Genomic DNA, 26,686 nt, shown 5'->3' with positions numbered 1-26,686 from the left:
GCCCCCGGGACGGCGAGGGGAGAGACTTCCTGGCAGGGCACTCCCCCCAGAGGTGGGATGGAACCCAGGAGTCCTGGCTCCCAGACCCCGCCCCCCAACCGTTAGACCCCTCTCCCCTCCAGTTACCGTCCCCCCCCCCCACTTGTGCTGTGTGTAGCCTGGCCCCCTGCCCCCTCCCCGGGGGGCGTGCACAGGTGTCCTGGAGCTGCCACGCCCACTGGGCAGCCCTGCCCGGGCCCTCCCCTCCCGGGCCCCCGGCTCCGTCCGCCCCAGGTGAGCCATCGGCCCGCTCAGCCCGGCGGCCCCCGCCATGCCGGCCCGTGCCCAGCCGCCTAGCTCGGGGGAGCCCCGGCCAGCTGCACGGTGAGCCCGCAGGCAGCCGGAGCGGGAGGGACGTGTCGCCGGTAAGGGACCTCCCGCCCCGGGCACCCGCCGCCCCAGACTCCCCTGCCCCAGGCACTGCTCCCGGACTCCCCCACCCCTGGCACCGTGCCCCGGACACCCCCCCCCGGGCACCCCACCCAGGGCACCGTGCTCAGACACCCCCATCACAGACACCCCTGTCCCGGGCCCCGGACACCCCCCCCCCCGGGCACCCCCACCCAGGGCACCGTGCTCAGACACCCCTACCATAGACACCCCCGTCCCGGGCCCCCTGGGCACCGCACCCACATCACCCCTTCCCCTGGGCTCCACACTCAGCTCCCCACTCTGACCCCCACTGGGCACTATGCCCCAAATCTCCCGCCCCCTTGGGCACCACACCCAGATCACTCCTCCCCCTGGGGGATGGGTGTGTGGGGTGGGTGGAGGGGTGTGAGGGAGAATGGGGGGGGGTGAGTGGGGTCAATGAGTGGATGGAGGGGCATGTGGGGGGATGGATGGGTGGACTGAGATGTGTGGGCGGGATGGGTGGGTGTCTGGATGGGGGATGTGTGGATGGAGGGGTGCCTGGGGGGAGGGGCGGGTGGCTGGATGGGGGTGTGTGCAGGGAGGAGCGGGTGGCTGGATGGGGGAAGGGTGGATGGAAGAGTGCACAGGAGGGATGTGTGGGTGTCTGGGTGGGGGATGGGTGAATGGAGGGGTGTGTGTGGGTGGATGGAGGGGTGGGTGGATGGAGGGGTGCATGGGGGAGGGGCGGGTGGCTGGATGGGGGATGGATGGAGGGAGGGGTGCATGTGGGAGGAATGTGTGGGTGTCTGGTTGGGGGATGGGAGGATGGAGGGGTGCATGGGGGGATGGATGGGAGGATGGAGGGGTGCGTGGGGGGAAGGGGAGGGTGTCTGGATGGGGGATGGGTGGATGGAGGGGTGCGTGTGGGGGGGATGTGTGGGTGTCTGGGTGGGGGATGGGTGGATGGAGGGGTGTGTGTGTGGGGGATGCGTGGGTGGATGGAGGGGTGCGTGGGTGGATGGAGGGGTGCATGGGAGGAGGGGCGGGTGGCTGGATGGGGGATGGATGGAGGGAGGGGTGCGTGTGGGGGGGATGTGTGGGTGTCTGGTTGGGGGATGGGAGGATGGAGGGGTGTGTGGGGGGATGGATGGGTGGATGGAGGGGTGCGTGGGGGGAAGGGGAGGGTGGCTGGATGGGGGATGGATGGAGGGAGGGGTGCGTGTGGGGGGGATGTGTGGGTGTCTGGTTGGGGGATGGGTGGATGGAGGGGTGCATGGGGGGATGGGTGGATGGAGGGGTGCGTGGGGGGAAGGGGAGGGTGGCTGGATGGGGGATGGGTGGATGGAGGGGTGCGTGTGGGGGGGATGTGTGGGTGGCTGGATGGGGGATGGGTGGATGGAAAGGCGCGTGGGGGTATGGTTTATCCAGCGCTGCCCGTTGCCAAAACAGCAGTGCAGGCTCGGCAGTGGCTGGCTGGCTGCTGTGGTTGTCTCCCCTCAGTGCGGCGCCCACAGCCAGTGCCTGCCCCATGGGCTTGCAGGGGATGTGGTTCAGTACGTGGAGTTTGGACAGCACAGAATCGGGCCCCACCCCAGAGGTGGCTGCATGTCAGCACCGGGTGAGCTGTCCCCTTGCGATGTTATGTGCAGCTGTTCCCCAGCTGCCCCGCCTGAGAGGTGGCTGCACCTCAGCTCCCAGCAAACCATCCCTGTGTGTCCAGGCTTGTGGGGTGAAAGGCTGCAGAGGCAGGGGATTTGGGGTCCCCGGGCGGGATCTCAGAGCCCGGGAGTCCTGCACTGGCGCCAGCCAGCGCTGGGAACCCTGTAGTCACCGCCCCACTGTGCTTTCTGTCCCCAGGGTGCAGGACTTGCCGGGTGCCAGGGGAGCGGGGTCTGTCTGGCCCGGCCCAGTGGCCCCAGTCAATCATTAACCGCTGCAAGGAGATGGCTGAGAAAGACGGTGAGTGAGTCGCAGGGGAGCTGGGCCGTGGGCTGCTCCTGCCCCAATCCCACATCCCACTCCCTGCCCGAGCCAGCGCCGTGCCCCCTATGATTGGGGGATCCCTGATCCCACCCATGCCCCTCCCCCCTCCCCAATCCCTCCTACTTTCCCTGATCCAACACCCCCATCTCCAATCCCCCCACCCCTCCCCCATCCCACAACTCCCCCAGTCCCATATCCTTCCCACCCCTTCCGAATCCCTGATCCCACCCCTCCCCAGTCCCATATTCCACCCTGCCTCCCCTAACCCTGATCTCACATCCCTCCCCTTCCTCCGTCCCATATCCTACACCCCCACCCCTTCCTCAATCCCAGATCTGACACCACCACCGCTCCCCAATCCCTGATCCCATGTCCCTCCCGCAGTCCCAGCTCTCACACCCCACCCCTTCCCAATCCCTGATCCCACCACTCCCCCAGTCCTGTATCCCACACCCCTGCCCCTTCCTAATCCCACCCCTCCCCCGGTCCCATATTTCACACCCCCACCCTTCTCGATCCCTGATCCCATGTCCCTGCTCCTTCTCCAATCCCTTCCCTGGTCCAACACCCCCTTCTCCAGTCCCCCACACCTCCCCAATCCTTGCTCCCACCCCTCCGACGGGCCCTGATCCCATGCTCCCAATCCTACATCCCACACCCGTCTGCCCCCTTCCGAATCCACACTCCCCTCTACCTCTTTTCTGATCCCACTCCACTCCCCGAACTGCAGCAGAAATTGATCATTAACAGTGCCAGATGGCTGGGCAGAGAACACGAGAGGGTCACGCTGCCTGAACTGAGCTCCCTGCTGGTCCCCCACTCCCGGCTTCCCCCCCCTCCCCAGGCTGGGGAGAAGGGCCAGGGCCAGATGGGGGTTGGGAGGCGGGTGAAGCCTGCGGGAGAGGGGTGGGGAGTTAGTGCATGGCTGGTGGGGGTGAGGAGTTGGCCCAGCTGGCAGAGGAGGGGCAGAGGTGATGTTGCGGCATGTCTGAAGTTAATGGCAGTTTGAGATTGTCACATAAGAGGGTCAGCTGGAATTCTGTAACCAAAATCCACAGTCGGAGACTGGCACAGAAAGAACAGATCCAGCCCCCCCCCGGGGTGAGGGGCAGAGTCGGCTGTGTCCCTTCTCCACTGGAACTGGTGGGACACGCAGTTTCATCCTCCGACTAAGTTCCAAAGCTTCTGTCAATACATAGACAAAGAGACCCCTCCTTGCCACAAACCCCGCCCCCAGGACTAGGGGTACTGGGGGTGCTGCTGCACCCCCTGGCTTGAATCGGTTTTCATCATATCCAGGGTTTACAGTTTGGTTCAATGGCTCTCAGAACCCCCACTATGCACATGGTTCCAGCCCCCTGCCCAGAACCATCTGTTCCGATGGGCTTTCCTTTCAGAGGAAATCTTTACCGATTGATGTGTGAAGGCATCATTATTTACAGTGGAGACGACCAACGTTGTTCAAGATAATCTCTCTCGGTGGGTCCTCCTTTCCCCATGGTCATTCTTCCCTAGTGATTCCCCCTACGAAACATCACCCCTCATCAATCCCAGGTTTATATATGCTTATGTCAGCATCAGATCTACATTAATAGAATCATAGAACGGGAAGAGACCTCGAGAGGTCATTTAGCCCAGTCCCCTGCACTCATGGCAGGACTGAGTATTATCTAGACCATCCCTGACAGGTGTTTGTCCAGCCTGCTCTTAAAAAGCTCCAATGATGGAGATTCAACAACCTCCCTAGGCAATTTATTCCAGTGCCTACCCACTCTGACAGTTAGGAAGTTTTTCCTAATGTCTAAACTAAACCGCCCTTGCTGTAATTTAAGCCCCTTGCTTCTTGTCCCGTCCTCAGAGGTTAAGAAGAACAATTTTTCTTCCTCCTCCTTGTAACAACCTTTTATGTACTTGAAAACTGTCATCATGTCCCCTCTCAGTCTTCTCTTCTCCAGACTAAACAAACCCAATTTTTTCAATCTTCCCTCATAAGTCAAGTTTTCTAGACCTTTAATCATTTTTGTTGCTCTTCTCTCTTTCTCCAATTCTTCACATCTTTCCTGAAATGTGGTGCCCAGAACTGGACAAAATGGTCCAGTTGAAGCCTAATCAGCGCAGAGCAGAGCGGAAGAATTACTTCTCATATCTTGCTTACAACACCCCTGCTAATACATCCCAGAACGATGTTCGCTTTTTTTGCTGCAGTGTTATACTGTTGAGTTATATTTAGCTTGTGGTCCACTATGACCCTCAGATCACTTTTCGCAGTACTCCTTCCTAGGCAGTCATTTCCTATTGTGTATGTGTGCAACTGATTTTTCCTTCCTAAGTGGAGTACTTTGCATTTGTCCTTATTGAATTTCATCCTATTTACCACAGACTATTTCTTCAGTTTGTCTAGATCATTTTGAATTTTAATCCTATCCTCCAAAGCACTTGCAACCCCTCCCAGCTTGGTTTCATCCACAAACTTTATAAGTGTACTGCCATTATCTAAATCATTGATGAAGATATTGAACAGAACTGGACCCAGAACTGATCCCTGCGGGACCCCATTTAATATACCCTTCCAGCATGACTGTGAACCACTGAGAACTACTCTCTGGGAACTTGGTTAGTCTCTAAGGTGCCACAAGTACTCCTTTTCTTTCTCTGGGAACGGTTTTCTAGCCAGTTATGAACCCACCTTCTAATAGCTCCATCTAGGTTGCATTTCCCAGTTTGTTTATGAGACGGTCATGTGAGACCGTATCAAAGCTTTACTAACATCAAGATATACCACGTCTACTGCTTCCCCCCATCAAGGCTTGTTATTCTGTCAAAGAAAGCTAATTAGGTTGGTTTGACAAGTTTTGTTCTTGACAAATCCATGCTGACTGTTATTTATTGTCTTATTATCTTCTAGATATTTGCAAATTGATTGCTTAATTATTCGCTCCATTATCTTTCCGAGTACAGAAGTTAAGATGACTGGTCTGTAATTCCCCGGGTTGTCCTTATTTCCCTTTTTATAGATTGGCACTATATTTGCCCTTTTCCTGTCTTCTGGAATCTCTCCCATCTTCCATGACTTTTCGAAGATAATCGCTAATGGTTCAGATATTTCCTCAGATATTCTAGGATGCACTTCATCAGGCCCTGGGACCTGAAGACATCTAACTTGTCTAAGTAATTTTTGACTTGTTCTTTCCCTATTTTAGCCTCTGATTAAGGGAATCAAGGATATCTGGAGTTCTATAGGCATGGAGATGCCACAGATTATTAGATTAAAGCCTAATAGATAAAATACCTGACTAGGGTTACTTATAGGACAAGGCCCAGTGTTTTGGTCCTTAGAATTCAAACATCTCCTTTTGTTAATATCATAAAGATTCTAAAGCATAGTTGATATATAAATGAATCAAATATGCTGAAAGTAAAGGACTAAAAGGGTGAATATTTACTAATAAATACTAACAGTGCTATCAGATGTCAGCTGCAGTGGTGTTACAGGCTTTATCGATTTAGGGTTTCTTCATGGAGTATGGAGGTGAAGTGATCTGATAGCCAAATAATATGTATATGTTCCCCTCCCTCAATCTCCACACACATCTCATCCATCCATGTATCCATCTGTCCCTTCCCACACATACCTCTCCATCCATCCATCCATCCATCTATCCATCTCCACACGCATCCCATCTATCCATCCATCCATCTCCGCGCACACACACTGCTCCAGCCAGCCGTCAGCCCACATAGAATCATAGAAGTGTAGGACTGGAAGGTACCTTGAGAGGTTATCTAGTCCAGTCCCCTGCACTCAAGGCAGGACTGCATACTAGCTAAACCGTCCCTGATAGGTGTTTGTCTAACATGCTCTTAAAAACCTCCAGTGGCAGAGATTCCACAACCTCTCTAGGCAATTTGTTCCAGTGCTTAACCCATCCTGACAGTTAGGAAGCTTTTCCTAATGTCCAACCTAACCACCCTGCTGCAATTTAAGCCCATTGCTTCTTGTCCTATCCTCAGAGGTTAATCAGAACAATTTGTCACCCTTCTCCTTGTAACAACCTTTTATGTACTTGAAAACTGTTACCATGTCCCCTCTCAGTCTTCTCTTCTCCAAACTAAGCAAACCCAGTTTTTTCAATCTTTCCTCATAGGTCATGTTTTCTAGATCTTTAATAATTTTTGTTGCTCTCCTCTGGACTTTCTCCAATTTCTCCACATCTTTTCTGAAATGTGGCACCCAGAACTGGACACAGTACTCCAGCTGAGGCCTAATCAGTGTGGAGTAGAGCGGAAGAATTACTTTTCGTGTCTTGATTACAACATTCCTGCTAATACATCATAGAATATTAGGGTTGGAAGAAACCTCAAAAGGTCATCTGGTGAATTCCCTGCTCAAAGCAGGACCAACACCAACTAAATCATAGCAGCCAAGGCTTTGTCAAGCCAGGCCTTAAAAACCTCTAAGGATGGAGAGTCTACCACCTCCCTAGGTAACCCATTCCAGTGCTTCACCACCCTCCTAGTGAAATAGTGTTTCCTAATATCCAAACTAGACCTCCCTCACTGCAACTTGAGACCATTGCTCCTCGTTCTGTCATCTGCCACCACTGAGAACAGCCTAGGTCCATCCTCTTTGGAACCCACCTTCAGGTTATTGAAAGCTGCTATCAAATCCCCCCTCTTCTCTTCTGCAGACTAAATAACCCAAGTTCCTTCAGCCTCTCCTCGTAAGCCACATGCTCCAGCCCCCTAATCATTTTCGTTGCCCTCCGCGGGACTCTCTCCAATTTGTCCACATCCGTTCTGTAGTGGGAGGACCAAAACTGAACGCAATACTCCAGGAGGCCTCACCATTGCCGAATAGAGGGGAATAATCACTTCCCTTGATCTGCTGGCAATGCTCCTACTAATACCGCCCAATATGCCGTTGGCCTTCTTGGCAACGAGGGCACATTGCTGACTCATATCCAGCTTCTCATCCACTGTAATCCCCAGGTCCTTTTCTGCAGAACTGCTGCTTAGCCAGTCCATCCCCAGCCTGTAGCGGTGCATGGGATTCTTCCGTTCTAAGTGCAGGACTCTGCACTAGTTCTTGTTGAACCTCATCAGATTTCTTTTGACCCAATCCTCCAGTTTCTCTAGGTCACTCTGGACCCTATCCCTACCCTCCAGCGTATCTACCTCTCCCCGCAGCTTAGTGTCATCAGCGAACTTGCTGAGGGTGCAATCCACACCATCCTCCAGATCATTAATGAAGATGTTGAACAAAACCGGCCCCAGGACCGACCCCTGGGGCACTCTGCCTGATTCTGGCTGCCAACTATACATCGAGCCTTTGATCACTACCCGTTGAGCCCGATGATCTAGCCAGCTTTCTCTCCACCTTATAGTCCATTCATCCAATCCATACTTTTTAAACTTGCTGGCAAGAATACTGTGGGAGACCGTGTCAAAAGCTTTGCTAAAGTCAAGATATATCACATCCACTGCTTTTCCCATATCCACAGAGCCAGTTCTCTCATCATAGAAGGCAATCAGGTTGGTCAGACATGACTTGCCCTTGGTAAATCCATGTTGACTGTTCCTGATCCCAGAATGATGATTGCTTTTTTTTTTTTTTTTGCAGCAGTGTTACACTGTTGAGTTATATTTAGCTTGTGGTCCACTATGACCCTCAGATCACTTTCCACAGTACTCCTTCCTAGGCAGTCATTTCCTATTGTGTATGTGTTCAACTGATTGTTCCTTCCCAAGTGAAGTACTTTGCATTTGTCCTTATTGAATTTCATCCTATTTACCACAGACTATTTCTTCAGTTTGTCTAGATCATTTTGAATTTTAATCCTATCCTCTAAAGCACTTGCAACCCCTCCCAGCTTGGTATCGTACACAAACTTTATAAGCGTACTGCCATTATCTAAATCATTGATGAAGATATTGAACAGAACTGGACCCAGAACTGATCCCTGCAGGACCCCACTTGATATACCCTTCCAGCATGACTGTGAACCACTGATAACTACTCTCTGGGAACAGTCTTCCAGCCAGTTTTGCACCTTCCTTATAGTAGCTCCATCTAGGTTGTATTTCCCTAGTTTATCTTTGAGAAGGTCATGCGAGACAGTATCAAAAGCTTTACTGAAGTCAAGATATACCACATCTACCGCTTCCCCCCCATCCACAAATCTTGTTACACTGTCAAAGAAAGTTATTAGGTTGGTTTGACACAATATGTTCTTGACAAATCCATGCTGACTGTTATTTACCTTATTATCTTCTAGGTGTTTGCAAATTGATTGCTTATTTGCTCCATTATCTTTCTGGGTACAGAAGTTAATATGACTGGTCTGTAATTCCCCGGGTTGTCCTTATTTCCCTTTTTATAGATGGGCACTAATATTTGTCCTTTTCCAGTCCTCTGGCATCTCTTCCATCTTCCATGACTTTTCACAGATAATCGCTCATGGCTCAGATATCTCCTCAGTCAGCTCCTTATGCATTCTAGGATGTATTTAATCAGGCCCTGGTGACTTGAAGAGATCTAAACCTGGATTTGTGCTGGAAATGGCCCACCTTGATTATCATACACATTGTAAGGAGAGTGATCACTTTAGATAAGCTATTACCAGCAGGAGAGTGGGGTGGGGGGAGAGAAAACCTTTTGTAGTGATAAACACCCATTTTTTCATGGTCTGTGTGTATAAAAACATCTTCTGTATTTTCCACAGTATGCATCCGATGAAGTGAGCTGTAGCTCAAGAAAGCTTATGCTCAAATAAATTGGTTAGTCTCTAAGGTGCCACAAGTACTCCTTTTCTTTTTGCTAACTTGTCTGAGTAATTTTTGACTTGTTCTTTCCCTATTTTAGCCTCTGATCCTACCACATTTTCACTGGCATTCACTAGGTTAGACATCCAATCACTATTAACCTTTTTGGTGAAAACCGAAACAACAAAGTCATTGATCACTTCTGCCATTTCCACATTTTCTGTTATTGTTTCCCCCCAGCCCTCTCCATTGTGTAATGGGCCTACCCTGTCCAGGTCTGCCTGCTGTTTCTAATGTATTTGTAGAATGTTTTCTTGTTACCCTTTATGTCTCTAGCTAGTTTAATCTTGTTTTGTGCCTTGGCCTTTCTAATTTTGTCCCTGCGTTGTTTTGTTTATATTCATCGTTTGTAGTTTGACTTAATTTCCAATTTTTGTAGGACTCTCTTTTTTGAGTTTCAGAGCATTGAAGATCTCCTGGTTAAGACAGGGTGGTCTGTTGTCATACTTCCTATCTTTCCTTTGAATCGGGATATTTTGCTCTTGTTCCCTTTAATTACATCTCTAAGAAAAACTGCCAACTCTCTCAAATTCTTTTTCCCCTTATACTTGCTTCCCATGGGATCTTACCTCCAACTCTCTGTTTGCTAAAGTCTCTGCCTTCTTGAAATCCATTATCTTTATTGTGCTGTTTTCCCAGTTCCTTAGAATCACAAACTCATCATGATCATTTCATGAACACTTTCACCTAAGCTGCCTTCCACTTTCAAATTCAACCTGTTCCTCCCTATTTGGCAAAGTCAAATCTAGAACAGCCTCTCCCCACTAGCTTTCTCCACCATCTGAAGTAAAAAAAAATTCTCCAATACATTCCGAGAACTTGTTGGATAATCTTTGCCCTGCTGTATTATCTACATATACCCCTCCCTCCCTCCATATGTACCCCTCCTTCCCTCCATCCATCCATTCATCCATCCATCTCCACATGTATCTCACATGTACCCCTCCTTCCTTCCATGAATCCCTCCTTCCCTCCATCCATCCTCACATGTACCCCTCCTTACTTCCATGTACCCTTCCATCCATCCGTCTCCACATGTACCCCTCCTTCCGACTCCATCCATCCACTCATCCGTGCCACGTCTGTCCACTTCCGTGGCTTTCAGTCCCCCCTTTATCTCAACAGTAAAGCTGTACTTTGGCCTGGCTGATTTCGGGGGCATGTGCTGGGCAGCAGTGGGTTGGTCGGAGGGGGTGATGGGAACGGTTCCCCTGAGCTGGTTGGCGGGATCCCAATGCAGGGATTGCCCCAGCAAGGCTGGCAGGTCATTGCTGTGTGTGCCAGTGAGGGGCACTAGGGTCCTGTCCCTCTTCCCTCCCCTCCCTGGCTTGGAGGGGTGTTTCCCCAGCACCGATCAGGCTGGTCTGTGGCTTCCACAAGGCTGGTGCTTTCTCAGCAGTTCCCCCTGTTAGCGGTTTGTGGCCTGGGAGAGTCACAAGGAATCTGACCCATCAGGGTGGGATGTTCAACAAGGACAAGGGCAGAGTCCTGCACTTAGGAAGGAAGAATCCTATGCACCGCTACAGACTAGAGACCAAATGGCTAAGCAGCAGTTCTGCAGAAAAGGGCCTGGATGAGAAGCTGGATATGAGTCAGCAGTGTGCCCTTGTTGCCAAGAAGGCCAATGGCATATTGGGCTGCATTAGTCGGAGCATTGCCAGCAGATCAAGGGAAGTGATTATTCCCCTCTATTCGGCACTGGTGAGGCCACACCTGGATTATTGCGTTCAGTTTTGGTCCCCCCACTACAGAAGGGATGTGGACAAATTGGAGAGTCCAGCAGAGGGCAACGGAAATAATCAGGGGTTGGGGCACATGACTTACGAGGAGAGGCTGAGGGAACTGGGATTATTTAGTCTGCAGAAGAGAAGAGTGAGGGGGGATTTGATAGCAGCCTTCAACTACCTGAAGGGGGGCTCCAAAGAGGATGGAGCTCGGCTGTTCTCAGTGGTGGCAGATGACAGAACAAGGAGCAATGGTCTCAAGTTGCTGTGGGGGAGGTTTAGGTTGGATATTAGGAAACACTATTTCACTAGGAGGGTGGTGAAACACTGGAATGGGTTACTTAGGGAGGTGGTGGATTCTCCTTCCTTTGAGGTTTTAAAGGCCCGGCTTGACAAAGCCCTGGCTGGGATGATTTAGTTGAGGTTGGTCCTGCTTTGAGCAGGGGGTGGGACTAGGTGACCTCCTGAGGTGCCTTCCAACCCTGATCTTCTATGATTCTATGCTGTACGAGCAGGGGGAGCCCTGGGAGGGGCGGGGGGTGGGGTGGGGTGGGGTTGTGCCCCAAGTAGAACCCAGCTTGGGTAAGTGGCTGGTTTGATCATCTTCCAGTGAGGACATCACGGCCCGAGCTGCTCACGTGGCCCTGCAGCTGGGGGTGGGAGGTGACCCCTGTCTCTGGGGTGGCTGCTCCGTGCCTGGGGCAGCCGCTTACACAGCCTTGCCCCTGGAGTGGGGCTGACCCGGCTGCGATTCTTTTTCTGATGGAAAATCAGGTTCTCAAGAAAACAAAAGTTTTGGCAGAAGAGGGGAGGGGATGTGGTGGGGGAGGCTGGGAGCCAGGACACCTGGGTTCTCTCCCCAGGTTTGGGAGGGGAGTGGGATCTAGTGGTTACAGCAGGCAGGGCTGGGAGCCAGGACTCCTGGGTTCTATCTCCGAGAACTTTCTGATTTTCCCTTGGGAGAAGAAAAAAATAAAATTTGGGGACTGAAAACTGATATGGGGTGGGGGGGGGATATTTTAGTTTTGACAAGAAGTGGGAATTTTCCCAAGGGAAGAGCCCTCCCTGCTTTGAGGAGTTTTCGCCTGTCTGGCCGTGCCTGGGGAAGTGATACAACGGGGCAGAGGGGCAGCTGGCTTCAGCAGGGTGTCCAACTGAATTCAGCGCCGGGAGCTAATGTCTCCTCTGCCCGCCAGTTCCATCCCTATTGCCTGCTCCCTGGGGGCGGGTCAGAGGCTGTGTGCTAGGCGCTGCACAGGCCGAGAGACAGTCCCTGCCCCATAGACGATCGGCCTCATTGCCCCGGCTGGGGCTGTGCGTATCACGCCAGGTCTGGCTCTGCCCAGGGACCCCCGGAGAGCTGTGCTCACGGAGGGCTCCAGCTCGTGGTACTGCTCATCGCTGGCCCTGCTGTGCCACCCCAGGATGGCTGTGTGTACACACAAACACACACACTCTCTCTCTCTCTCTCTCTCTATCTGTGTCTCTCTCACACACACACACTCTCTCTCTCTCTCTCTCTCTGTGTCTCTCTCACACACACACACACATACACACCCACCCCTGCTGTGCCACCCCAGGACGGCTGTACACACTCACACAGCCCAGTTGTGTGACCCTAGCATGATTGTACACAGACATACAGACCCACTGTACCCCCCCCCCCCCCCCGGGCGACCACACACACACACAGAGCCCTACTGTGTGACCTTAGGATGATTGTACACACTCATACAGACCCACTGTGCCCCCCGGGCGACTGTACTTGTACACACAACCACACACCCACCCATTATTTGACCCTAGGGCAACTGTACACACACACACACACACACACATAGAGAGCCCCATTGTGTGAAACACAGGGCGACTGTACATACACATACAACCCCACTATGCTCCCCAGGTGAATGTACACACACATATCCCCATTGTGTGACACTGGGGCAACTCTATACACACACACACACACACACAGAACCCCGTGGTGTGACCCCAGGATGTCTGTACACACACATACAGCCCCAGTGTCCCCCCCCTTCCCAGGGTGACTTTACACACACACAGGCCAGTTGTGTGACACTAGGGCTGTTGAATTAGTGTGTTGCCATTGTATTATTTCAGTGCAGTTGAAGACATAGAAGCCTTTGTGTTGTCCCTGTACATCGTGGGGTGGGCGGCTGGGAGCCAGGACTCTGGGTTTTATCCCCAGCTCTGATTGCCCTGCTCTGTGCCTCAGTTTCCCTGTCTGTACATTTCAGAGAGCACCACTCGTCCTGTGGTGGAGCAGCCGTGAGGCTGAGCCAGGCCCTGGACCCCGCCCTCACCCCTTCCCCAGGTATAGGCTGGCAGCTCCCTCCCCCCACCTGGGCTGGGCTGTCGGGGTGTGTGTGTGTGTGTGGCGGGGGGGGAGTCAATCGTCCCAGGCCAGGTGTGAGGAGATCAAGAAACCCGTCCTGCACCCGTTCCCTGTCTGTCCCAGCACAGCATCCGCAGCTCCAGCCCAGATGGCCCCTGGCTATGAGGCACTGGGCTCGGGGCAGGGCCCAGCACGGGGCTGGCACTGCGTTCCTTCAGCCCTGCACTGGCCATGGGACAGATTCAGCCACACACCCATGTCCCCACAGAGACACCCCCCTCCCCAGGACTCCTGGGTTCTATCCCAGCTTGGGGGGGGGGGGTTGTTAGTGGTCAGAGCAGGGGGGCTGGGAATCAGTCAACTAAACCGGATGGTGCTGCCAGGAACACAGACCTCCAGAGCCATGTGGGGCTTTGGGGCTAACACTGAGTATGAGAGCAAAACAACCCTCCTCAGACCCTGCAACGCAGACCCCCTTCTGAGCCCCCAACCCATGGAGCCCCCTACAAAGCCTGCCACCCAACTACCTGCAGCATGGCACCCCCGGGTGCTGGGGGACCTTCCTGCAGGGGTGCACACAAAACTCAGTGTCTAGGGGTCGGTGCTCTGGCCCTAGACGGGGCAACTGAGCTATGGGGGCTCCCAGTCAGTGGCACCATGGGGCCGGTTTCCTCCCCTGTGACCCTGCTATGCCTGGGGGGGGGGGCAGCCTCCCCTGCAGGGGCCCCAGCAATGGGAACAACTCTGCCAGGTGCTTGCTGGGTCACTGCACCCTGCCCGAGGGCAAAGTCCCCCTGGACCAACCCCCACCCCGCCACGCTCGGCCTGTGGGACATAGAATTCATTGACTCTTCACGATGGGGCTGGGAGCCAGGACTCCTGGGTTCTGTGCCTGGCAGCAAGGGGAGGGGAGGGGAGGAGAGAGGGGGCTAGTGGTTAGAGCAGGAGGCTGGGAGCCAGGACTCCTGGGTTCTATTCCTGGTACAGGGAGGGAGGGGGAGTTCTAGTGGTTACAGGGGCGGAGGCTTGGCATCCCCACCCCCTCGGGTGTCCAGGCCACTATTTCATCCCCAGGCCTACTTTCCCCTCCCTCCATCCCTCTGGTACCACAGCAACCCCGGGCGGGAGGGTGACAGGAGCCCATGGGGCTGGCTGAGTGGGGGGTGGGGGGGGGAGGGCAGACAGCAGGAGGATGGTGCAGGGGGCCACCGGCAGGCAGGTTCCTGTGACTCCTCTAGGGCGAGATATGGGGCTGCTGAGCTGGGGCGGGATACCAGGGTCAGTCCCAGGGCTGTGTGCTGGGCTGGGGGGTCCCAGCCGGCTGGGCGGACTCAGTGCAATAGCCTGTGCTGAGATCCAGGGAGGGGGGGTCGTTCCTAGCCCCATTAACCCCCCTCCTGTTCCAGGGGGCCCCACGGTGCCGTGCTGGTCGCTGTCCAAGGTTGTGGCTGTCGTGACTGGCGGCTTCCTGCTCTTAGCTGGTGTCGGGGCCAGCGTGTGGGCCATTGGTAAGAACCTGGCCCCCCAGGGCCCCCCACTTCTGACCCACAGGCCCTGCAATCCCAGCCTTGGACTCCCCCTACCCAGCCCTGCCCAGGGCCCTCACTCCCGACGCGCAGCCCCCTACTATCCCAGCCCTGGACTCCCCTCCCCCCCCCCCCGCAGCCCTCCAGTGCCCCCCACTCCCGACCTGCAGCCCCCTGCTAGCCCAGCCCTGGACCCCCCCCGCCCCCCCGCAGCCCTCCAGTGCCCCTCACTCTCGACCCGCAGCCTCCTGCTAGCCCAGCCCTGGGCTTTCCCCACCCAACCCTCTGGTGCCCCTCACTCCTGACCCGCAGCCCCCGCTAGCCCCCCATTACTCCTCCCCAACTGTCCAATGCCCCTTACTCCTGTCCTGTAGCCCCCTGCTAGCCCCACCTGCCAGCCCTGCTGGTGCCCCTCACTCCGACACCCCCCGGCTCACATTCCCTGGTGCCATAGCCTCATTCCTCACAATCACGGCCGTGGGGCACCTGGAGCTCCCCCTCCTGCTGCCCCCTACTGGGCTTGGTGGGCTCTGCATGTACGCTAAGGCTCTTGTCTCTTGCAGTGACATCTGTGCTGGGGAGTGACAGTGAAGGACTGTATGGTGGTAAGTTGTGGAGCCCCCTGCTCAGAGCCATATGACTGGGAGCTACTGGCCCCCCCTCAGTATGGGGGTCTGACACCCTCCCCCTTGTGCACACCAGGGTAGGACCCAAATCCCCCTCCTCTAACCCACCAGCCCCCACTCCCCTCCCAGAACCAGGCATAGAACCCAGGAGTCCTGGCTCTCAGCCCCCCCTCTACCCATCAGACCCCACTCCCCTCCCAGAACCAGGCATAGAACCCAGGAGTCCTGACTGCCCGTAGAGGGCCCTCGTCCACTGGGTCCCGCTGCCACTCTGTGGGTGTTAGTAGGAAATTGGCTGGTCTGTGAACAGCCCAGAGCCCTGCCCTGAGCCACCCTCCCTGTTGCTGGGAGCCCCGAGGATGGCTGTTGCAGTGCTGGGGATGGCCACTGGAGGGAGACATGGACACAGGCTGCCCCGCGGTGCTAGTGCAGGGCTGGAGGGGAGGTGGAGGGTGACTCACGACGTTCTTAGACCCTTGCTCAGTGCGGCCCCCTCCCACCCCACAGTCCAGGTCGGTTCGGCGGACCTCCGGCTCACGCTGTACGATGAGAGCGCGGGCAAATGGCGCCTCATCTGCTCCACCTCCTCCAATGCCCTGGTGGCTGCAATGAGCTGTGCAGAGATGGGCTTCGTCAGGTACCAGCCTGGGCTAGCAGGGGCTGCGGGTCGGGAGTGAGGGGCACCAGCAGAGCCGGTGGGGACCCAGGGGTGGGCTAGCAGGGGCTGCGGGTCTGGAGTGAGGGGCGCCAGCAGAGCTGGGTGGGGGGGACCCAGGGGTGGGCTAGCAGGGGCTGCGGGTCTGGAGTGAGGGGCACCAGCAGAGCCGGTGGGGACCCAGGGGTGGGCTAGCAGGGGCTGCGGGTCTGGAGTGAGGGGTGCCGACAGAGCTGGGTGGGGGGCACCCAGGGGTGGGCTAGCAGGGGCTGCGGGTTGGGAGTGAGGGGCACCAGCAGAGCCGGTGGGGACCCAGGGGTGGGCTAGCAGGGGCTGCGGGTCGGGAGTGAGGGGCGCCGACAGAGCTGGGTGGGGGGGACCCAGGGCTGGGCTAGCAGGGGCTGCGGGTCAGGAGTGAGGGGCGCCGACAGAGCTGGGTGGGGGGGGACCCAGGGCTGGGCTAGCAGGGGCTGCGGGTCAGGAGTGAGGGGCGCCGACAGAGCTGGGTGGGGGGGACCCAGGGCTGGGCTAGCAGGGGCTGCGGGTCAGGAGTGAGGGGCGCCGACAGAGCTGGGTGGGGGGGACCCAGGGCTGGGCTAGCAGGGGCTGCGGGTCGGGAGTGAGGGGCACCAGCAGATCCGGTGGGGACCCAGGGGTGGGATAGCAGGGGCTGCGGGTCAGGAATGAGGGGCACTGACAGAGCTGGGTTGGGGGACCCAGGGGTGGGCTAGCAGGTGCTGTGGGCCACGAGTGAGGGGCACTGACAGAACTGGGGGCGACCCAGGTGTGGGAGAGCAGGGGCTGTGTGTTGGGAGTGAGGGGCACTGTGTAGTGGGGCAGATCTCTGATGGGGTGGGTTGCCTGTGGGTGACGCTGTCCCCTCCCCAGGTCTCTCTGGCACTCGGAGCTGGACGTGGAGCGCGTGGGCGCCAACGGGACGTCGGGATATTTCTGTGTGGACGAGTCTCGCCTGCCGCTGGCCCATAGACTCAGTGAGGTCGTCTCCATCTGGTGCGTGGGGCAGGGCGGGGGGCTCAGCAGCGGGTGCCATGCTGCTAGGATGGGGCAGGGGGACCCTGTGGGCAGCCCTTCCCCCACGCCTGGGCTGCTGGATCCCTGGGAACCGGTTACTCTTATATTGGCATTGTGTGTGTGTGTGTGTCCTGCTGCCCCCTGCTGGAGGGGCTGAGCCCTGTGTGCTCTTGTGCGCGCGCGCTCTCTCTCTCTCTGTTCCTGCTGCCCCCTGCTGGAGGGGATGGGCCCTGCCGTGTGTGTGTGTCCTGCTGTTCCTGTGGGAGAGTCTAAGCCCTGCTCTGTGTGTGTGTCTGTCTGTGTCCTGCCAGTTTTGGGGGGAGGCTGAGCCCCCCAAACACACACATCTCGCCTTCAAGGCAGGAGGGGGCAGAAAGGAGTGAGCAGTGGGCAGGAGATGCTCAGGGGAGAGGACCTAAGGGGAGGGGGCAGAGCGTGGGCAGGAAGAGGTGGAGTGGGGCAGAGTGGTGGTGGAGCTTTGGGGAAGGGGCGGCGCCGGGATCTGGCACCCACCGGCCAAACCAAAAGTCAGCACCTATGCCTGTAGGAAGCTCATTTCCCCCAGTCTGGGAGCCTTCTTTTGTCTGGTGATTCTGACCACACCTAACACTCTGTGTGTGCATGTGAAGGCGTCCACCCTCTTCTTCCTTATTTGTATTGTGTCCCCCAAGAATGTTGGGGTTCCCCATTTCCCATAGGTTGGTTATGGTTCCTTTTAGTGGCATTAGCGTGACGTAAGCCCTGCGGTTAGGGTTAGGGCTAGGGCAAGGGCACAGGTTAGGACACTGTGTCCTCTCGTCAGAATTACTCTTCCTGTTAATTTTCCCCAATGCCACCCATTGCAACACCTTTCCCAGGAATCTTGTAGCTTAGGGCCCGTTTTTGGTCACTTATGTCCAGCATTTCTTAAGCTTCTGGCCGAGTGTGACTAAGCTGACATATTACAGGCCTCAGCCTGTAGACCTGGTGTTTCAGCCCTGTTTACTTAGATAGCGAATGCATCCATATCCCTTCAGGCCACCGAGCAAATGTCTACTGCTCTAGGCCTACAACTTGCATCGATTTAGCACATCTTGATTCTATATGATGTTAGTTCATCATAACATCACGTAATAAATGAATGATAATGAACTCTGTGTGTGTGTGCGTGTGTGCGCCCGCCCCCTGCTGCCCCGTGCTGTGTGTCTGTCCCCCTGCTGCCCCAGCTCACACCTACTTTCTGTCCTTTTCTGTCTAGCCCGGTCTCTGTGTCAGTGAACGTACGTGAGTCTGAGGTGTGCATACATGCCCGTGTCCGTGGGAGTGGCACCTTCCCCAGATGCTCAGTGGGGGGTGAACACGCACCTCACATCCCCCCCCACATCCCCTCCTGCCCCACCCTCACGCTGACCTCTCACATTTCTGTCTTACAGCGACTGCCCGACGGGCCAGTTCCTTGCAACGCTCTGCCAAGGTATGAAGCCCTCAGCCCTGGGCATAGCTCCATCCAACACCCCGTCCTTCCATCCATCCACCCACTTCCATACCCAGCCAGCCATCTACCGACCCATGCATTTCAGCACCGACATACCCGCTATCCATCTAACTATCTCCACATTCACCATCCATCCATCCACCTCCATACCCACCCAGACAGCCAGCCATCTACCCACCCATCCATCTCCACAACTACACACACCCTATCCATCCATTCATCTCCACACCCACTATCCATTGCTCCCTCCATCTCTAATCCACACCCCGTCCATCCATCCATTCATTCACTATCCATCCATCTCCATTCCACATCCCCTCCATCCACCTCCATACTCACACATCCATCCACCCACAATCCATCCCTCCATCCATCTCCATTCCACACCCCCTCCATCCATCCATCTCCATACCAACCCATCCATCCATCTCCACAACTACACCCCCACTATCTGTCCATCCATCCCTCATTCATCTCCATTCCACACCCCCTCCATCCATCTCCATACCCAGCCAGCCATCTACCGACCCATCCATTCATCTCCACAACTACACCCCCACTATCTGTCCATCACTCCATCCATCCCCATTCCACACCCCCTCCATCCATCCACCCATCCGCCTCCATACCCACCCAGACAGACAGCCATCTACCCATCCATTCATCTACACACCCGGTATCCAGCCAGCCAGCCACCCATCCACTCTCCATCTACCCATTCATCCACCTCCATACCCAGCCGGCCATCTACCCACCCAGCCATCTCCACACCTACACACCCCCATCGATCCATCCATCCACCTCCATACCCACCCTTCACCGTTCCTCCATTCACCCATGTCCACACCTACACCCCCCATCCCTCCTTCTCTCCAGCCACCCCTCTGTTCATCTCTCCTGCACAAACCTGTCTGTGTGTCCATCCCCATGCATACCACTCTCTCTCTCTAGTCAGTGCTCATCATAATCAGCCCGAATTAGAGCTGGTTGAAGTATTTATTTTTTATTTCCAAGGGAAACTAACAGTTTTCAGGGAAGTGTCAGACTGCAGAGGGTTTGGGTTCTGAACGTGGCCGCGGTGCTCGTGGGCAGTGCAGCACAGTTGCCTCCTGTCCCTGGTCTCGTCTGTGGGCTGAGACACCCTGAGGTACCAGAGCCAGGGACTCCCAGGGTACATGTCGGTCTCTCTGGGACAGGAACGTTGGGTTTTCAACCAGAGCAGAGGCTTCTCCTGAGAAATTTCACTTTGTCAAAAACTCAAATTTCCACTGAGTCCAATGAAGCTACGGCCAACTGACATGGGCTGGGGGTCTGGCCCCATTGACTCCAGTGGAGCTAGGGCCGATTGACCCCAGCTGGGATCTGACCCCATTGACTCCAATGGGATCTGGACCCATTGACTCCAGCAAGTTAAAGAAGTATGGGCTGGATGAATGGACTATAAGGTGGATAGAAAGCTGGCTAGATCATCGGGCTCAACGGGTAGTGATCAATGGCTCCATGTCTAGTTGGCAGCCAGTATCAAGTGGAGTGCCCCAAGGGTCGGTCCTCGGGCCGGTTTTGTTCAATATCTTCATTAATGATCTGGAGGATGGTGTGGACTGCACCCTCAGCAAGTTTGCAGATGACACTAAACTGGGAGGAGTGGTAGATGCGCTGGAGGGTAGGGATAGGATACAGAGGGACCTAGACAAATTGGAGGATTGGGCCAAAAGAAATCTGATGAGGTTCAACAAGGACAAGTGCAGAGTCTTGCACTTAGGACGGAAGAATCCCACGCACCGCTATAGACTAGGGACCGAGTGGCTAGGCAGCAGTTCTGCAGAAAAGGACCTAGGGGTGACAGTGGACGAGAAGCTGGATATGAGTCAACAGTGTGCCCTTGTTGCCAAGAAGGCTAACGGCATTTGGGGCTGTATAAGTAGGGGCATTGCCAGTAGATCGAGGGCCGTGATCGTTCCCCTCTATTCGACACTGGTGAGGCCTCATCTGGAGTCCTGTGTCCAGTTTTGGGCCCCTCACTACAAGAAGGATGTGGAAAAATTAGAGAGAATCCAGCGGAGGGCAACAGAAATGATTAGGGGACTGGAACACATGACTTATGAGGAGAGGCTGAGGGAACTGGGATTGTTTAGTCTGCAAAAGAGAAGAATGAGGGGGGATAGCTCAGTGGTTTGAGCATTGGCCTGCTAAACCCAGGGTTGTGAGTTCAATCCTTGAGGGGGCCATTTGGGATCTGGGGCAAAAATTGGGGATTGGTCCCGCTTTGAGCAGGAGGTGGGACTAGATGACCTCCTGAGGTCCCTTCCAGCCCGGAGATTCTATGATTCTGTGGCCAATTGATGCCAGCTGGGATCTGGCCCCATTGACTCCAGTGGAGCTACGGCCCATCGACCCCAGCTGGGGGTCTGGTGGAACGAGCTCGGGGCCCCATTGTGCCAGATCCTGCACAGGCACTTCCTGGGCCTGCAGTTTCCAGTTAAAACAGCCAAGAGCCAACGTGGAAGAAGCTAGAGGATAAAATGCAGCCTCCAGAGTTACCCAGGAAACCTCCCTTGGCGTCAGGGTGGGCGGGGGGTCGCCTGGGGCTGCCCCACTGGTTACCCCTGGGACCAGGCTGGGGGAGTGGCCAAGGCCCCCAGGGGTGGCTGTGGGGGTAGGGTGGGGGCTTGGTGCTGTCTCCCCCTGGTGGTTGCGGCGGGGGGTGGCTGGCACTGACTGGCGTGTCCCCTGCAGACTGTGGGCGCAGGAAGCTGTCTGTTGACCGGATCGTGGGGGGCCAGGACGCCAGTCTGGGCAAGTGGCCGTGGCAGGTCAGCCTGCGTTATGACGGAACCCACCTCTGCGGCGGCTCCATCATCTCCAGCCAGTGGGTTGTCACCGCCGCACACTGCTTCCCTGAGTGAGTGCCCAGCACCAAGCGCGGATGGAACCCAGGAGTCCTGCCTTCAGCCCTGCCCCCCTGCTCTAACCACAAAACCCCACTTCCTTCCCAGAGCTGGGGATAGATCCCAGGAGTCCTGGCTCGCAGTGCCCCCACGTTCTAACCACTAGACCCCACACTCCTGTCAGAGCCAGAGAGAGAACCCAGGAGTCCTGGCTCCCAGCTCTCAGCAGCAGCCCCATCCCAGGTGGGGGAGGGGGTGGCCGCCCCGCCTAGCCCCCTGATGCACTGTCTCTGTCTGTCCATCCCTGCAGGAGAAACCGGGTGGTGAGCCGCTGGCGGGTTTTCTCAGGCGCCATCTCTCAGGTGTCCAGCAGGGGGCAGCAGGCGGGGGTGACGGGCGTGGTGTACCACGCGGGCTACCTTCCCTTCCTGGACCCCAACAGCGAGGAGAATGGCAACGACATCGCGCTGGTGCACCTGGCCGCGCCCCTCAGCTTCACCGGTGCGTGGGGCGCCCGGCCGGGGACCTGGGACCACGCGCCGCAGGGAGCCACCCGTGGGGGCTTTGTGCCTGGGTTGTCGTGGGAGCGTGTTCGTGACGCTGGGGTGTGTCGCAGTGGTGTGGGGGTGAGGGGTGTCTGTAGCGTGTGCGCGGTGGGCATTTACCTACCAGTGTGTGGCGTCTGTGTAAGGTGTGTGTGTGTGTGTGTGTGTGTGTGTGTGTGTGTGTGGGGGCATTTATCTGTGTGCATAGCGCGATGGGTTCGAGTCGTGTGCATAGTGTGCGGTGTGTGTGTTGTGCATGTGGCTGTGTGGGTGTGTGGCGTGCAACCCTTGGCTATGCCTCATGCCCAGGCTCTGCCTCCCCAGAGGACGTCCAGCCCGTCTGCCTCCCGGCGCTGGGGCAGCCCCTCCTGGACGGCAAGGTCTGCACCGTGACCGGCTGGGGCAACACCCAGTACTACGGTGAGTGTGTGACTGCCCCCATCCCCATGGGACACAGCCCCACCCCTAGACATGGCCCCGTCCCTTCCTGTGGGCAACCAGGGGGAGGGGCCCTCATCAGGGTCACACAGCTGGGGGGCTGGGGGTGGAGGAAGATGGGCCATTCAGCAACAGAGACCTGTGTTAGAGGCTCCGCTAGGGTTGCCAACTTTCTAATTCCTGGTAACCAGACCCCCATGGCCCCACCCCACTCCACCTCTTCCCCAGGGCCCACCCTCATCGCCCCTTCTCCCCCTCTGGTTGCTCACTGGATCCTCTCAATGGGGTTGGGGTGCGGGAGGGGGTGAGGGCTCTGGTTGGAGGTACAGGCTCTGGGGTGGGGCTGGGGACAAGGTGGTTGGGGTGTGGGAACAAGCTCAGGGCTGGGGCAGGGGGTTGGGTACAGCAGGGCTAAGGCAGGCTCCCTACCTGCCCTGGCTCTGCGCTGCTCCTGGAAGCGGCCGGCACGTCCCTGCGGCCCCTAGGCAGAGGGGCCAGGGGGCTCTGCACGCTGTCCATACCCGCAGGCATTGACCCCGCAACTCCCACTGGCCGTGGTTCCTGACCAATGGGAGCTGCAGGGGTAATGCCTGTGGGCTCTGGCAGTGTGTGGTGCTTCCCTGATCACCCCAGAGCCTAAGGGCCTCAGGGACATGCTGGCCACTTCCGGGAGCAGCGCAGAGCCAGGGCAGGCATGGAGCCTGCCTTAGCCCCGCTGCGCCGCCGACTGGACTTTTAATGGCCCGGTTAGCGGTGCTGACCGGAGCCTCCAGGGTCCCTTTTCGATGGGGCGTTCCACTTGAAAACTGGACCTTAGCAACCCTAGCCTCCCCCCGGCCCATGGTAACCGGGCTTTTGGTTTGGATGCCATTTAGGGTTGTCAGGTCCCCCAAAACCAGGCACCTGGTAACCCTAAATGGCACCCAGACACAGAAACCAAAAACCAGGTAAAAACTGGATGGGTAGCAATGCTAGGCTCTGCCCATGGGGAGGGGCTTCCCAAGATGCCACCCGGAGCAACCCATGATATCCTGACCCCAAGAACCAAGTTCAGGAAAGCCCACCCCCATGGGGGTGCACCACTCCGGAGGTCCCTCCTCTATAGGGATGGGTGCCAGTGTTCAGATGCTGGTGTGGATGCCAGGCAGGTGAGGTGCCAGGGTTCAGGTGGAGGCATATAGGGGGCAGGTGTGTGTGTGTGTGGGGGAGAGTTACAGTTCAAGTGCCAGGGCAGTTGCTGGGGGAATGGGCAGGGGTGGGAGCTAGGTAGGCGGAAGCTGGGTTCTGGGGGGTGGGGCGGGTGCTGGGTAGGTGGGGGCTGAGTGCAGGGGCAGGTGGGCACTGGGTTCTGGATGGGGAGAAGCAAGGTGGGCAGGGGCTGGGTGCAGGCAAGTGGATGTTGGGTGGGCAGGGGCTGGGTGCAGGCAAGTGGATGCTGGGTGGGCAGGGGTGGGGTGGGGGGCAGATGTGGGGCAGGCAGAAGCTGGGATAGGGGCGGGATGCCCTGGGGGGGGCGGGAGTTGGGTTTTGGCAGGGGTGGATGCAGGGCAGGTGGGGGCATGGCGGGGGACCCCATGCCCACTCTTCCCTCCCCGTATCCCCCAGGGCAGCAGTCCAGCATCCTGCAGGAGGCCTCTGTGCCCATCATCAGCACCGCTCTGTGCAACTCGCCCGAGTACTACGGCAACCAGATCCGCCCCCGCATGTTCTGCGCTGGCTACGCCGAGGGTGGCACCGACGCCTGCCAGGTGGGGCCGGCCGGGGCGTGCGGGGCGGGCGGGCAGTAGGGGCCAGTGTCAGGGCACTGACCTCTTTGCTGTCTCCCTCCCGGCAGGGTGACAGCGGGGGGCCCTTTGTGTGTGAGGACGGCATCTCCCGCACCCCCCGCTGGCGGCTCTGCGGCGTGGTCAGCTGGGGCACCGGCTGCGCCCTGCCCCAAAAGCCGGGGGTCTACACCAGGGTTGGCGCCTTCCACGACTGGATCCACCAGGCCATGAAGGTGTGTGGGGCAGGGATGGTCCCGCCATTTATCGTCCCCTTCAGTCTATTCTCCCTGAGGGGGGTGGGATCCCCCAGTCTGACCCCCCCATCCCTCCTACTCTGGCCTCCTGGAGGCAGGAGGGATCATCCCTCCAGTGTATTTGCAGGCGGGTGGCATTGCCACCCCCTCCCCAGCCTGGATCCCCCCCGGTCTGTCCCGCCCCAGCTGTGCCAGCCCCTGATGCCCATGTCTCTCTCTGCAGACTCACTCCCTGGCCAGCGGGATCGTTTCCCAGCACTGACCCCTGCTGCCCAGGTTCCCGCACTACGGAGTTACGCCAGCCCTCCCCTCGCCCCCCAAGCCAGACAGACGCCGCCCCCTCCATTCCAGCCACGAGGGGCAGCTGTTCCTACATGACCCACTGGACCTTGCAACTCAATGACCTTCGACCTCTGACCCCCACAGCGCCTTGTCTGCGTTACTGGAATGAGAGTAGGGTGACCAGACAGCAAACGTGAAAAATCGGGATGGGGGTGGAGGGTAATAGGAGCCTATATAAGGAAAAAACCCCAAAATCGGGACTGTCCCTATAAAATCAGGACATCTGGTCACCCTAAATGCGAATGTGGGTGGGGGCTGGGGAGGAATGGGCCAGATCCACCTATCACAATGCAGCGTGGCCCTTTAAGCCACCACCCACCAATGGTGGACTTATAGATCCACTATCATAATACAGCACCGGCCCTCTAAGACCCCACCTGCCAATGGGGTTTTCTAGCTCCACCTATCACAATGCAGCGCGGCCCTTTAAGCCTCCACCCTCCAATGGATTCTACTGCTATGGCTACTCCAGGGCCTGCTGGAGCTCTTCATCCCTGGGGCAAGGGGGCGGGGGCTGGAAAAGCACTTCTCTGTGATTGGTTAACAATGGTGGGAGTGACTGCATAGGCCACACCCTCTGCCACCATCAGCCAACCAGGGTGGAGCTGCCTGGCCTTAACCCCTGCAGTTCTGGGCAAAAGCAGACCCATCAGCCTGGGGCTCTCCAGTGCCAGCAGCTCAGCCCTGTGGGTGGTGGGGCGGGGTGGGGGATTATTAGATCCTGACTCACAGCCCTGGGAGGAATCCTAATACACAGCCCTGGGGGGGCTGAGACAAAGCCCTGCGTGGGGTGAAGTAGACCCTGACCCACAGCCTGGGAGGAATCCTAATACACAGCCCTGGGGGCTGCTGGACACATGGGTCCAGAGCTGATGCCCCAAACCAGGACAGAGCCTCCCCCTGCCCCAGCAGGGCCCCAGAGGCGTAGGGAGTTCAGCCTTCACCCCTGCCAGGCTGCCCCCTTCCCAGTGGGTGCCCACGCCTCCGGGGGCTGGGAGCCTCCCTCCCAGCACCGGGTCCAGGGTTGCCAACAGCAAATCCACCCCGTCCCCTTAACACCCCCATGGGTAGCACTGCTCCCAGCTGGACCCACCTCCTATGATTGCCTGACCCAGCAATTGGTCCTTGGGGGCTGGGAAGGGACCAGGGCTCCCCTTGCATCTATGTGGGGCCCCAGGCTGAGCCCCCTGCATCCCAGGGGGCTGAGTATGGAGGGTCATGTCTAGCGAGCACAGCACTGGTTGGCACACGCCCTGCTCAGGTGGTCTGGGCATTGGTCAAAGGAGTGTACATGGGGTGGGAACCCCATAGCAGGGATTGGGGAGGGCAGGGGGAACAGCTTGGCTTAGAGAGGTGAATGTACACACAGAACAGGGCCCATCCTCTCCAGCAGGGGGCAGCAGGGAGGGACACACACAGCAGGGCCCATCCCCTCCAGTAGGGGGCAGCGCCCGTGTGCGCGTACGCACACACACACGCGTGCGCACACACAGAGAGAGAGAGCAGGGCCCATCCCTTCCAGCAGGGGGCAGCAGGGACGGGGACACACACTATCCCATTCTAACCTGGACGCACACAACCACCCACCAGCTCACTGTACACCTGCCGCATCCCTGCTACACAAACTCTCACGGATCCCCCCCTCCCCCCGACCCCCATCTGTTGCTAATCCCCAGCCCTGCTCAGCAGGTGACACCTGGGAGCCTGCGGAATCCGGCTGGGAGGGTGGGGGGCGGGGGCTCCTGTACATAGCTTATTGCATTAGCTCCTCTCCCCCATGCCTTGGGGGCGAGTCTCTCTTGTTGTATATGTTTGCACAGTGATTGCTGCAATTAGAAATAAACACCGTTTTGATTAGA

The 26,686-nt window shown here is 57.1% G+C and overlaps 1 protein-coding gene across 2 annotated transcripts; it reads left to right on the top strand.

Moving 5' to 3' along the window:
• Positions 1–239: 239 nt before the first annotated feature.
• On the top strand, positions 240–26,686 carry HPN (hepsin). Of its 2 annotated transcripts, none has more exons than XM_043535459.1 (13): positions 240–273; positions 2,251–2,352; positions 14,688–14,789; positions 15,371–15,412; positions 15,941–16,070; positions 16,977–17,099; positions 18,533–18,573; positions 21,331–21,496; positions 21,793–21,983; positions 22,352–22,447; positions 24,071–24,213; positions 24,300–24,464; positions 24,709–26,686. In XM_043535459.1, exons 2-13 carry the CDS (start codon positions 2,337–2,339, stop codon positions 24,745–24,747), a joined length of 1,254 nt encoding a protein of 417 aa, XP_043391394.1. In that variant the 5' UTR covers positions 240–273; positions 2,251–2,336; the 3' UTR covers positions 24,748–26,686. The 2 variants fall into 2 exon arrangements, with proteins under 2 accessions (XP_043391394.1, XP_037739133.1); XM_037883205.2 differs by having other exon boundaries at positions 250–404.

The sequence above is a fragment of the Chelonia mydas genome, chromosome 24, assembly GCF_015237465.2.
Source record: "Chelonia mydas isolate rCheMyd1 chromosome 24, rCheMyd1.pri.v2, whole genome shotgun sequence".
Lineage (NCBI taxonomy): Eukaryota > Metazoa > Chordata > Testudines > Cheloniidae > Chelonia > Chelonia mydas.
Note: the sequence above shows the minus strand (reverse complement) of the source record. Positions and strands in the feature narration are given on the sequence as shown.

Bases quoted from the DNA above. Each gene is read 5' to 3' on its own strand.
- HPN (XM_043535459.1), top strand. The intron at 17,100-18,532 runs GTGCGTGGGGCA...TCTGTCTTACAG, and splicing joins AGTGAGGTCGTCTCCATCTG to CGACTGCCCGACGGGCCAGT. The intron at 22,448-24,070 runs GTGAGTGTGTGA...CGTATCCCCCAG, and splicing joins GGGCAACACCCAGTACTACG to GGCAGCAGTCCAGCATCCTG.